This window comes from Sminthopsis crassicaudata, chromosome 1 (assembly GCF_048593235.1).
Source record: "Sminthopsis crassicaudata isolate SCR6 chromosome 1, ASM4859323v1, whole genome shotgun sequence".
Classification (NCBI taxonomy): Eukaryota; Metazoa; Chordata; class Mammalia; order Dasyuromorphia; family Dasyuridae; genus Sminthopsis; species Sminthopsis crassicaudata.
In genome coordinates this window covers 620,888,826-620,902,230 of record NC_133617.1, presented here as the reverse complement: position 1 = coordinate 620,902,230, position 13,405 = coordinate 620,888,826, and the positions used below count along the sequence as shown (strand labels likewise).

General features: G+C 34.8%; 1 protein-coding gene across 1 annotated transcript in view; it reads right to left on the bottom strand.

The window, feature by feature from the left end:
• Window positions 1-5,270, bottom strand: part of FYB1 (FYN binding protein 1) — a 199,322-nt gene extending 194,052 nt beyond the window's left edge. Inside the window, exon 1 of the mRNA XM_074282613.1 lies at window positions 5,196-5,270. Coding sequence (XP_074138714.1) covers window positions 5,196-5,198 — 3 coding nt within the window. The 5' untranslated portion in view covers window positions 5,199-5,270. The remainder of the gene's footprint in view (window positions 1-5,195) is intronic.
• Between the last annotated feature and the right edge of the window lie 8,135 nt (window positions 5,271-13,405).

Genomic DNA, 13,405 nt, shown 5'->3' with positions numbered 1-13,405 from the left:
GACAAAAATAGAGGGATTGGGAATTCTATGTAGTGGTTCATAGTGATCTCCCAAAGTTCTTTCACTGGGTGTAGCTAGTTCAGTTCATTACTGCTCTATTGAAACTGATTTGGTTCATCTCATTGTTGGAGAGGGCCACGTCCATCAGAATCAATCATCATATAGTATTGTTGTGTAAGTATATAATGATCTCCCGGTCCTGCTCATTTCATTCAACATCAGTTCATGTAAGTCTCTCCAGGCTTTTCTGAAATCATCCTGTTGGTCATTTCTTTAAAAGTATAATTTGAATGAGAATGAAGGATCAGAGAAAGAATATGTGTTCAGGCAGTTTGTCACTGAGCATCATGGGTGAAGTCAATGGAGGAGAGACTTCCACTTTTCACAAAAACAAAGTTCACAAGAACAAGTGTACGTTCAAACTATATATACCCTTCAATCCAGCAATGTCTTTACTGGGTCACAGACAGTATGTGTCAGAGATGCTCAAGACCAGCTATCTGTCCACTATACTGTAATAATTTTTACTTCATTGGAGAGACTCATCAATGTATATTCCAGTTTTTCTATTATATTAATTATTTCTGCTGTTGAGCCACAAATAACACCATCTACTCCCTTTTAAATTTTTCTCTCATTCTAATTTCTAATTTGCCTAGTGAAGTCTTTGAGAACCTCCTACTACAGTTTCATGATCTCTTGGGATTCTATAAGATTTTGTGTTTTATCAGATATTAGTACAATTTCTATTTCTTTCAATAATCACTTTTCCTTATAATTTTAAATATCTTTCCTATTGATTTTGTTTCTTGTAAACTAGGTTTCTAATTGATTTCTACTCTTCCTGGGACCTTTAGTGGGTTCAATTTTTTCCACCTTGTACTTCCCTGTCAATCATCTTCTGACTCTTGCTTTGATAGTTGCTTGCTGCTGAATCTTAAAGCTGTCTCAGGCTCTTTCCATTTTGGGGATTTACTTTTCCCTAGTTTCAGTCCCTGCTCCACATAGCTTCTAGGAGGTGTGTGATAGATGGGTTAGGACTAGCCTCAGCTGGATTCCCTGTTCCTTTTCCTTCAGACCTTATATAACCACAAATGCCAGCGGCTTGCCTCATTTTCCTTCATTATTTAGTTCTTAAGCTGAATGGAATCAATGTACTGTTTCTCTCAAGCTTAGGGTAGAGTGATGTATTCTTAGCAGAGCTTCTGCTGCTTTAGATTTCCTAACTTGGAGGTCCACCCTATGCAGAAGGGAAGTAGCCATCTACCGTCTCTATATTTTCCCCTCTTCTGCAGATAGCTGAGCAGAGTTAGAATCTTCTGCTTGTTGTAATTGTACACTGTAGTGGCATGTGCCAATAGAACCTGTGAAAGGAGGAAAATATCTGAATAGATCCCAAAACACAAGCTGGTGAATGAGTTTGTATAGGCTGTCAGAATGTGGAGACTGGTGAAGGAGTGACATATAAGTGCATTTAGGGATTAAATAGCAGCCTTTACTGTTAATCCATAAGGCTGTTACCATTTGGCCACTTTATTTCTTGTTCTGTAGCAACATCTAACTTCAATGCATATGGTTTTTTTTGTTTTGAGGATTTTTTGAATATTAATGAAATTAGGAAAAATGCTTGCTCCCTCCACTCCATCTCATTGTTCACCTCTTCTTCATAACTTCCCACAGTAGAAACTAAATGTTTATTATATTTACTAATGCTCTATTATTATTCTATTTTCTCAGCTCAAGCCTACAATGGAAAATACTTAAGGCATCATACATTTTACTTCCTGTCTATATGATTCTCCTTGTAAGTAAAGCAAGCGTTCATGAGGTGCAGATAAGGGGAAATGGAGAGTGAAAAAGATTTTTGATCACCACTTTTGGAGCTTTCCTGACACACAATGTCTTTAAGAATTATTTCATCAAATGTTGGGGACAATGAGGGAGAAAGAAGATAAAAAGAAAAGTCCCTTCCTTTATCAGGAAGCTGTATTTAGTTGTGTGGTATAAACACATGTGTATATTAACCCCTTGAAGTCAAGGACTATTTAATTTTGTCTTTATATTCCTAGAGTCTTGCAAATAGTAGATACTTAATAAATACTTATTGATTAATATGTACATAGAATTTTATATAATATTGGCATTAAAGGCTCATAGATTTAGGGTTAGAAATGACCTCACAGAACAGCAAGTTCAACTCCCTCTTCTTAAAGAGGAGGAAACAAAGAACCAGGCAAGTTATTTGTCCATGGTCACAGAGGTATTAATCTGGACACAGGATATGACCCTCATGATGAGGTTAGTAGCAATTTAGAGAGTTGTGGGAATCCCTTTCTGGTCGATGCAGGTCCTTCATGAAAGAATTCACGAACCTGAAATATTGATGGCAAAAAATGAGTTTATTGTAGGATGAGAAGTGTGCTTTGCTAAGAGACTGACTTCCTCAGTGGCAAAATCCTAGCAGAGAAATAACAAAAAGTTTTTCACTGAGAAGAGAATATCTTCATAACTAGGCATAGTCCTGTTTTGGACATTCTGCAAGGATCAGGAGAAATATCCTTTATAGAAATCTGAGGCTCAGGTTTCAGGTTGAAAAGAAAGCCAGTGCCCCCAGGCCTAGCTACTTCAATATCAGGTCTAGATCTCCCAATTGAATGAAGGCTTTTTCAGCTTGAATTTGAATAGAGGTCCAGTTATAATGGCGGTGTGTGTGTGTGTGTGTGTGTGTGATTTGCCTTAAAAAAGGTCCAATCTGAGAAATATGTTGTTTCCTAGACTCTATGGAGCCTGGGAGACCAGGAATCTCCCTTCTTTACAGATCAAAAGGGGACACAGTTTTATAAAATTTACCCACGTCACTCATGCTTTTTCCATTGTGTCACATTGTCTCTCTAAAAAGTTTAAGCACATTGAAAATGTTTGCTTGCAATGATTAATGATAAATATGCTTAACATATATGAGCTTAAATATAAAATATTAAATCAAGCATCTAGTTCCCTGCAGTATTCTTTTTCTTTCCTCTAATTTAACCCTCTAGGGGTGATGTAGCCTAATGCAGAACTTTTTTTTTTTTTTTTAAATTTTTTTTTATTTTATATATATATATATATATATATATATATATATATATATATATATATATATATATTATAATATTATCCCTTGTATTCATTTTTCCAAATTACCCCCCCAACCCTCTATTCCCTCCCCCCGACGACAGGCAATACCATACATTTTACATGTGTTACAATATAGTCTAGGTACAATACATGTGTGTGAATATCATTTTCTTGTTGCACAATAAACATTAGAATCCGAAGGTACATGCAACCTGGGCAGACAGATATTAGTGCTAACAATTTACATTCCCCTCCCAGTGTTTCTTCTCTGGGTGTAGCTACCTCTGTCCATCATTGATCAACTGGAAGTGAGTTGGATCTTCTTTATGTTGAAGATTTCCACTTCCATCAGAATACATCCTCATACAGTATTGTTGTTGAAGTGTACAGTGATCTTCTGGTTCTAATGCAGAACTTTTTAAGCTTTTTCTACTCACAACCTCTTTTCTCTCAAGAAATTTTAGAATACTGTATAACTATATATAAAAAAGAAATTTTATGTGATCCTAGGTATATAGGTATATAAATCAAACATTTACTTATAACAAATCATAATTTCATGACTCCCATATTCAGTTACATGATCCCATATGGAATTGTAAACCACAGTTTAAAAAACTGGGGCTTAATAGATAGAACTGAGTATTAGCAAGATCTGGGTTTCAGATCTACCTCTGACACTAATAGCCTGTGTGAACCTAAACAAGTCATTTAACTCTCAAGGCCCCTTCTCTGAAAGGTTAAGTTGCAGGACTATTCCTCTGAATAGAGAGACATTTTCTTCCTAGAAAGTCCTTTTCCATACCAGTCATAGGTCCCAGGTAAAAGCCTCAGGGCTAATATAAGTAATCTCCAGTTTTCAATTCCTTATTTTTTTTTTTTTCTGCCCTTGAAAATAAGTCAGAATGAATGTGTAGTTCTGGATTTACTACAGAATAGTTCTTCCCTCTCTTTTCTGCTAGCTATCGCAGACTTCTGTCCAAGGCCCCCTAATTAATAATTTCCAACTTTCAGCAGCTTCTTGCAGACCCTGCCTTGCCTTATCTAAAGCATCCACATAGCATTCCTGCTGGTTCTCATATTCTCACCAGAGAGAGTATCCACCACCCCTCAACATTTTTAAGTACTGAATTTTGCATTCACACTCAGCTCTCAGCAACTGCTATCCCCTCTGTCTTGCCTCATCAAAGTCTTGCATGAGCTTCATGGAACCCTCATGAAAGAACTATGAACCCCCACCTCCAGTATTATTAGTCCTAATACTCCCTATCCCTACCAGGTTAGTCAAGCAAGGGGAACATTCTCTTTTAAAGAATGAGTGAAACTACAATGGAGAAGAAGCATTTGTGATATCCATCTTGAGATTTAGAAACAATAGTTTCATTTGCCTGCTAACTGAGTGAACCTGAGCAAGTCACTTAAACTGTTTGCACCTCCATTTTCTGTAAGATGGGCTGGGTTGGACTCATTATTTTCTAAGGTCCCTTTTAGCTCTAAATAGAACTCAAGATATAGCTAATTCATAAATTGGAAATTGAATATTTTGCACAGAATTGTCCTATTTGTTTCTTCTTTCCCTACCTAAAATACAACCAGACTGAAAGGCTTCTGCTAGTGTAGCATTTTAGCCCGAGGTGCATCACAAAAGTCAACTTTCTAGGCTCTCTTTATGTATACCAGTCCTCTCACATAAGGAAAAGAAAGGTTGCTCTCTGGAAGGAGTATAACCTTAGCTCCATCTTAAGGTCACTTTGTGACACAAACACAAAAGTCTCTTCAAGAATCAAACAAAATTTGCTTTTTTATTTTCTAAAAAACAAAAGCAAAACAAAACACATTCCTTTCTCTAAGTTTAAAAAGCTAGAATCAATAGGAGGGAAAAAGGAACTTTTGAAGTCACAATGTTTCCTTTGAAGGCTGTCAAGTCAGCATGTTTTGAAAAAAGGCAGAACAACCAGAAGAATTGAACCTATAAAATTCAATCTTACCTTTCTACCTACACTGCACTTTGAGAGAATTCCTATTGGACATAGGAATCAAGGAAATTAATAAAGATTTTTAAAAAAACAACTTACCATTATTTTCCTAATGAGTTCCCAAATCCGCTGTGCACTGTGCCAATGATGCTATGACTTGGACAGTAAAAGTTCAAGTTAACCAACCCCAGAACAGGCACTTCCTTTTTTTTTTTTTTTTAATTGTGTGGTCTCCACACCCTTTCACACATAGATATGTAGTTTCTTGTTTGCATAGTATCTCCTGTAAGCACATAATTTGTGAGACCAAGATGTAGGGTTTATCTGGTTCACAACAATAGGATTGTGTGAATAAATACATGCTCTTGAAAGAAAAATAGTAATTCACATTTACATAGAGACATGACTTGTAGAGAGCTTTTCTAAATGCTTCTGTAAGGATAGAGATGGATAAACAGAAAGAAACAAAGAAAAAAGCAGAAAGTACTTTACATATGTATACTATCTCATTTGATTCTTGTAAGGTAGGTACTATATGTTACTGTTCAGTCACTTTCAAGTTGTGTTTGACTGTGACTCCATTTTTTTTTTTTTTTTTTTTTGGCAAAGATATTGGAATAGTTTGCCATTTCCTTCTCCAATTCATTTTACAGATGACTTGCCCAGTGAGTAAACATATGAGGTCATATTTGAAATCAGGAAGATACGTCTTCTTGAATTCATGTCTTACACACTATCCATTGGGCTACCTCACTGCTCCTTAGGCACTAGAGTTATTAGTATCTCTGTTTTATAGATAAAAAAACTGAGGCTCAGAGAGAAAGAACTTAAGGTGACTTGCCTGTGCTGTTGTATGACTAATGATTGTTGTTACATAGATAATAATTGTCAGAGATAAGATTTGGTCCTTGATCTTGATTGGGGTGAAACTGTCCCCTTTAATCTCTAAAATAATGACTCTGAAATTGTGTCTCCTTTGATTTGGGATCTCCCTGGGAGAGGGTATATTTTAAAGACTGGGCCTTTTCTAAAGATTACAATAAAATGCATTCCATTTAGCATCAAATTTATTCAAGAGAGATAAAGTTTCACATTTATTTATTTATTTCACTTCCAAAGAAAATAAAAATGATGTGGATAATGGAGAAATTTTTATTAAATGCTTGATTGCTTCTATCACATTAAAAACTGAATTCTGTTGAATATGTTAAAAATCAACAGAGAGGCAGCCAGTGTTAGCAATGATATACCAGCTAAATACTTTATTGTTGGGAAATAAAAAAGTAAAGATGGTAGATATGCTGATCAACTAATTTTTAATAGGATATCTTCTAGAACTTACATTTCTTTTTTCTTTAAACAATAGCTTTTTATTTTCAAAATACATGAATTCATCTTTGCAAAACCTTATATTCCAAATTTGTATCCCTCCCTTCCCCCCATCTTCCTCCCTTTGACAGCAAGTAATCAATATAGGCTAAATAAGTGAAATTCTTTTTATTTATTTATTTATTTGTTTTTTATTCATTTTTCCAAATTATCCCCTCCCTCCCTCCACTCCCTCCCCCCGATGGCAGGTAATCCCATACATTTTATATGTGTTACAATATAACCTAGATACAATATATGTGTGTAAATACCATTTTCTTGTTGCACATTAATTATTAGCTTCCGAAGGTATAAGTAACCTGGGTAGATAGACAGTAGTGCTAACAATTTACATTCGCTTCCCAGTGTTCCTTCTCTGGGTGTAGTTGTTTCTGTCCATCATTGATCAACTGGAAGTGAGTTGGATCTTCTTTATGTTGAAGATTTCCACTTCCATCAGAATACATCCTCATACAGTATTGTTGTTGAAGTGTATAGTGATCTTCTGGTTCTGCTCATCTCACTCAGCAACAGTTGATTTAAGTCTCTCCAAGCCTCTCCTGCTGGTCATTTCTTACAGAGCAATAATATTCCATAACCTTCATATACCACAATTTACCCAACCACTCTCCAACTGATGGACATCCATTCATCTTCCAGTTTCTAGCTACAACAAAAAGAGCTGCCACAAACATTTTGGCACATACAGGTCCCTTTCCATTCTTTAGTATTTCTTTGGGATATAATCCCAATAACAGCAATGCTGGGTCAAAGGGTATACACAGCTTGACAACTTTTGAGGCATAGTTCCAAATTGCTCTCCAGAATGGCTGGATTCTTTCACAACTCCACCAACAATGTATCAGTGTCCCAGTTTTCCCACATCCCCTCCAACATTCATCATTATTTGTTCCTGTCATTTTAGCCAATCTGACAGGTGTGTAGTGGTATCTCAGAGTTGTCTTAATTTGCATTTCTCTGATCAGTAGTGATTTGGAACACTCTTTCATATGAGTGGAAATAGTTTCAATTTCATCATCTGAGAATTGTCTGTTCATATCCCTTGACCATTTATCAATTGGAGAATGGTTTGATTTCTTATAAATTAGGGTCAGTTCTCTATATATTTTGGAAATGAGACCTTTGTCAGAACCTTTCCTTTTAAAAATATTTTCCCAATTTGTTACTTCCCTTCTAATCTTGTTTGCATTAGTATTGTTTGTACAGAAACTTTTTAGTTTGATGTAATCAAAATCTTCTATTTTGTGATCAATAATTATCTTTAATTCTCCTCTGGTCATAAATTCTTTCCTCCTCCACAGGTCTGAGAGGTAGACTATTCTCTGTTCCTCTAATCTATTTATGATCTCATTCTTTATGCCTAAATCATGGACCCATTTTGATCTTATCTTGGTATATGGTGTTAAGTGTGGATCCATATCTAATTTCTGCCATATTAATTTCCAGTTTTCCCAACAGTTTTTTCTAAATAATGAATTTTTATCCCTAATGTTGGTATCTTTGGGTTTGTCAAAGATTAGATTGCTATAGATGTACCCTTTTTTGTCCTTTGTATCTAATCTGTTCCACTGATCTACCGTTCTATTTCTTAGCCAGTACCAAATGGTTTTGGTGACTGCTGCTATATAATATAGCTTTAGATCAGGTACACTTAGACCACCTTCCTCTGACTTTCTTTTCATTAGTTCCCTTGCAATTCTCGACCTTTTATTCTTCCATATGAATTGTGTTGTTATTTTTTCTAGGTCATTAAAATAGTTTCTTGGGAGTCTGATTGGTATAGCACTAAATAAATAGATTAGTTTGGGGAGTATTGTCATCTTTATTATATTCGCTCACCTATCCAAGAGCACTGAATGTCTTTCCAATTATTTAAATCTGACTTTATTTTTGTGGCAAGTGTTTTGTAATTTTTCTCATAATTCCTGACTATTCTTTGGTAGATGGATTCCCAAATACTTTATACTCTCAACATTTGTTTGGAATGGAATTTCTCTTTGTATCTCTTGCTGTTGCATTTTGTTGGTGATATATAAGAATGCTGAGGATTTATGTGGATTTATTTTGTATCCTGCCAATAAGTGAAATTCTTCTAAACATATCTCCACATTTATCATGTTGCACAAAAAAATCAGATCAAAAAGGAAAAAAAATGAGAAAGAAAAAAAAAAAGCAAGCAAATAACAATTTTTAAAAAGGTGAAAATACTATGTTGTAATTTGGTCCCCATAGTTTTCTTTCTGGATGCAGATGGCTCTCTCCATGACAAGTCTATTAAAATTGGCCTGAATCACCTCACACTCTTGAAAAGAGCCAAGTACATCACAGTAGAACTTACATTTCTAAGAAAGAGAAAATTCAACCTATATTTAAGGTGTCTAAGAACTGCTTAACATTTTATTGAGTGTTAATGAAAAAGATTTTAAATGAAAAGTAATGTTTATCAGTCCCAATATATTTGTACTCTCATTCCATGGTCAAATAAGAAAACATGGGTTATTAAAATTATTTTTAAAATCTGGTTTTCAAGTTATTTTTGCTAAGCTGTTGGGAGATATTAGCAAGACAAAAATTTCACTTTAAAAGCATTACTGATTTGAGATGATGCCAAACTACTTAGGTTTAATTAAATCCTGCCCTTTTTTTCCTTTTTTTCTTTTTACCTACTATATGATTGATTTAGTTCAGAGATCTGAATTCATACTTTATCTCTTTATGTCCCAGCTTATCCATAAAAAAGGTCAATATTATCTGTGTTAACTACCTCAAAGGGTTGCATAGAGGAATAAAAAAAAAAAAAAAAACAACTTAACTTACTATTAATTATTGTCATTATTTTTATTGCTGTTGTTATTGTACTAAAATTCAATTCAGGCAAATAAGAAAGTAGTCAGGATGGCAGGACTTGATACTTTATCACTGACACTGAAAACAGATATCCTTTAATATGCAAGCAGAATTTTATCCAAGTATTCAATATCTTAGTGAGTTGGGTGAAATTTTGCTTTAGTTTGTTATTATGATTTTATTGGTAGTGTATTCTTAGGGAGGAACTTTCCTCTATCAGTGAAAATCAATATAAGTTCTGCAACCTACAGTCTTAGAGAGTTAATTGGGTAACTGGAATGTTAAATGTCTTGCCCAGGGTCATACTACCTTGTGAAGGTTACCTTCAACCTATGGTTTCCTGACTTTAAGGTTACCCATCTCCTTCTCATTATAGCCTTCTTAAAAGGTTTCAACTTAGATTAAGCAAAAGGCATAAAACTCAATTTTTTTTTTTACTAACAAATAGTCACTAATATTAAAAAAAACCCAACAAAAACCAACTCATTCACATTGGTTAGGCAGATTTGTTTATATGGATTGCTGGGACAGCTATCAAGAGTAAAGGATCTTCATTTCTTATCCCTGGGTTTAATTCCTACTGGTTCCCAAACTTAAGGGGTGGGGAGGAAATTTATGGTCTTGCAAATAAAAACAAATAATCCCCTTAGGGAGATAGTAAATGGGTCACCCTGTGAACACAGTGAAATCTAGTGAGTTGGTGATAAGGGTAAATCCTGGTATTCTGGAACTGATTAAATTTTTTTTCTTTCTTTTTTATTGATAGTTTTGTGTCTTTACATTATTTTTGCTTGGGGAAAAAATAATCAGACCTGCAAACCAAAACAACACATCAATGATAATCAATATATTACTTCACACCCATAGTCCTTCACTAGGAGAAAAAGGGAGGAAGGTTATTACATAATTTGTATAACTGCCTTAGAGCACAAATCATATATTTGGAACTCTAGTCATTAGAGATCTTATCCAGACCCTCAATATTATAGACAAGGAACATGAGGCCCAGGAGAATTAACTGATTTATTTATGGTCACACATATCTTTATAAAGTAATTGTTCTCTAGGCTCACTTTGTGTTGATTGACTGAGGGATTGCATATAATTCTGAACCCATATTATGCTAAACAAAAGCAGGGCAGTGGATAGAATTGGGGGCAAAAATTTATCTTCTTAAATTCAGATCTGACCTCAGATACTTCCTAGCTGTGTGACTCTGGGCAAGTCACTTAACTCCAGTGACCTTAGTTTCATTGTCTGTAACATGAACTGGAGAAGGAAATGTCAAACCATTTCAATATCTTTGCCAAGAAAATCCCAAATGGAATCATGTTGGATCAGGTCCAAGAATCCACAAATCCTCACAAAATGTTCTGGTTTTACTGTCTCTATTGATTAAATGAATAGGATGAAATTGTCACCTAAATTTGAGCTTATTAATGATATTAGTCTTTGAACAGGATAATGAACTAGGAAACAAAATGAGGAAGGTAAAAAAAAGTGATAGTATCTAAGTGAGATAGCTTTATTTTCACAGTACAAACAATTTTTAATTATTCTTCCTTATGGGAGGCAGCAGTGACCTAGATATTCCAAAAGAAGGAATGATGCAAAAATAAAAAATTGGACTTTCTAATATATTCATTCACTCTCACCTCCCACCTTCTCCAATCCCAAGCAAGGTTTCCTTCCAAATTACACTTTGCTTAGGCTAATGTTAAAATGAGTCAGCATTCATTTCCAGAACACTGACAACTTTTGGCTAGATAGGAGGCAGCGCAAAAAGTGTTAAGTAATCATGAAAAACAAATTAATTTTTTTCCCATAGATTATCCACAAAATATATAATTTACATGTAAATTTCCAATTGTTGACTATACCTGGATTTCACCTAAGGGCAAAGTTCAAGTAGAAAAATAAGGAACTTCCTGGATATCTTCAACATAAAGAAGATCCAACTCACTTCCAGTTGATCAATGATGGACAGAAACAACTATCCCCAGAGAAGGAACACTGGGAAGTGAATGTAAATTGTTAGCACTACTGTCTATCTACCCAGGTGACTTATACCTTCGGAATCTAATACTTAATGTGCAACAAGAAAATGGTATTTACACACATATATTGTATCTAGATTTTATTGTAACACATGTAAAATGTATGGGATTGCCTGTCATGGGGGGAGGGAGTGGAGGGAGGAGGGGGATAATTTAGAAAAATGAATACAAGGGATAATGTTATATAAAAAAAAAATTACTCATGCATATATACTGTGGAAAAAAAATTCTAAATAAAAAAAAAAGAAAAATAAGGAACTTCCATGTTAATAGTCAAAGACATTATTAGTTTTCTCTGTTGGAACTTTTAAAACCAGCCTTATGAAACTTAAAGAAAAACAAAAGAGGACTATGGATACTGTTGTACACAGTTCCCTTTTAAAGTCCTGATCCAGTTTCCCTAATTGTCCTATTCAGTTACTCTGCCTCAGGATATAAATATTCCCTCTTAATGTTTGATGGGATGAAGGTCTTTATCCATTTTAGACATCATTAGAATATCAAGAGCCTCTCCAAGACCTCCCTCCATTGTGTCATCCTAGGTTGGTCCTCCCATCAAGTCATCCCCTTCCAGGTACCTCCCCCATTATTTCATTGTTCTTGTTACCCTATAAAAGAATCTTGTATCTGACATTCACTGCTGGATTCTTTGAGATGATAGTCTCATTCAGCCCTAGGACCAAACCATGGATCCATTTGGTCCCAGTAAATTTCTTCCATTTAATAAATTATTAAATATTCTCTAATCTCTATTTTTTTTTTTATTCATTTTTCCAAATTATCCCCTCCCTCCCTCCATTCCCTCCCCCCATGGCAGGTAATCCCATACATTTTACATGTGTTACAATATAACCTAGATACAATATATGTGTGTAAATACCATTTTCTTGTTGCACATTAATTATTAGCTTCCGAAGGTATAAGTAACCTGGGTAGATAGACAGTAGTGCTAACAATTTACATTCGCTTCCCAGTGTTCCTTCTCTGGGTATAGTTATTTCTGTCCATCATTGATCAACTGGAAGTGAGTTGGATCTTCTTTATGTTGAAGATTTCCACTTCCATCCGAATACATCCTCATACAGTATCATTGTTGAAGTGTACAGCGATCTCCTGGTTCTGCTCATTTCACTCAGCATCAGTTGATGTAAGTCTCTCCAAGCCTCTCTGTATTCCTCCTGCTGGTCATTTCTTACAGAGCAATAATATTCCATAACCTTCATATACCACAATTTACCCAACCATTCTCCAATTGATGGACATCCATTCAACTTCCAGTTTCTAGCTACAACAAAAAGAGCTGCCACAAACATTTTGGCACATACAGGTCCCTTTCCATTCTTTAGTATTTCTTTGGGATATAATCCCAATAACAGCAATACTGGGTCAAAGGGTCTAATCTCTATCTTGCTCAGTTTCTCTGGCATTACAATACTTGAATAGGTTAGATGTAAGTAATTTTAAACTTTTTCCCCTCACAATTCCTTTTTGCCTGAGAAATATTTACATGACTTCAGGTATATAGGTGTATAAATAGATATATAAATCAAACAAATCAAGATAAACAAAATAAAATGGGGCTGTGACTCACAGTTTAAGAAGCTGGAGGTTAGAAAATAGATAAAATTACATGAAACATTTCAGTTTAGGAATTAAAAGATGATCAGATTTTATGTACTATATTGCTAAATGATAGGTACATGGAATTGAATACCAAAAAACAGAAAAGCCCAAAGAATGGATTAATTATTGGTTCTAGTAAGGATTTCAGGGTCCTTGTTATTGGGAGAGAAGGGATTTCACAGTTCATAGAATTATGTTGCCCTTTTGATTATTGGGATATATATTATCAAAAGAGAATTTGGGTTTCAGGAAGTATGGAATTGAAGAATTGACATGGATATCTTAAATGAACTTTCTTTTTCTTTATTAGCCCAGATTTATGATCTAACTTATATAGGGAACTTTTACTAAGGAAACTCCCTATACCAAGTCCAGCAATTTATGAACTAGAGT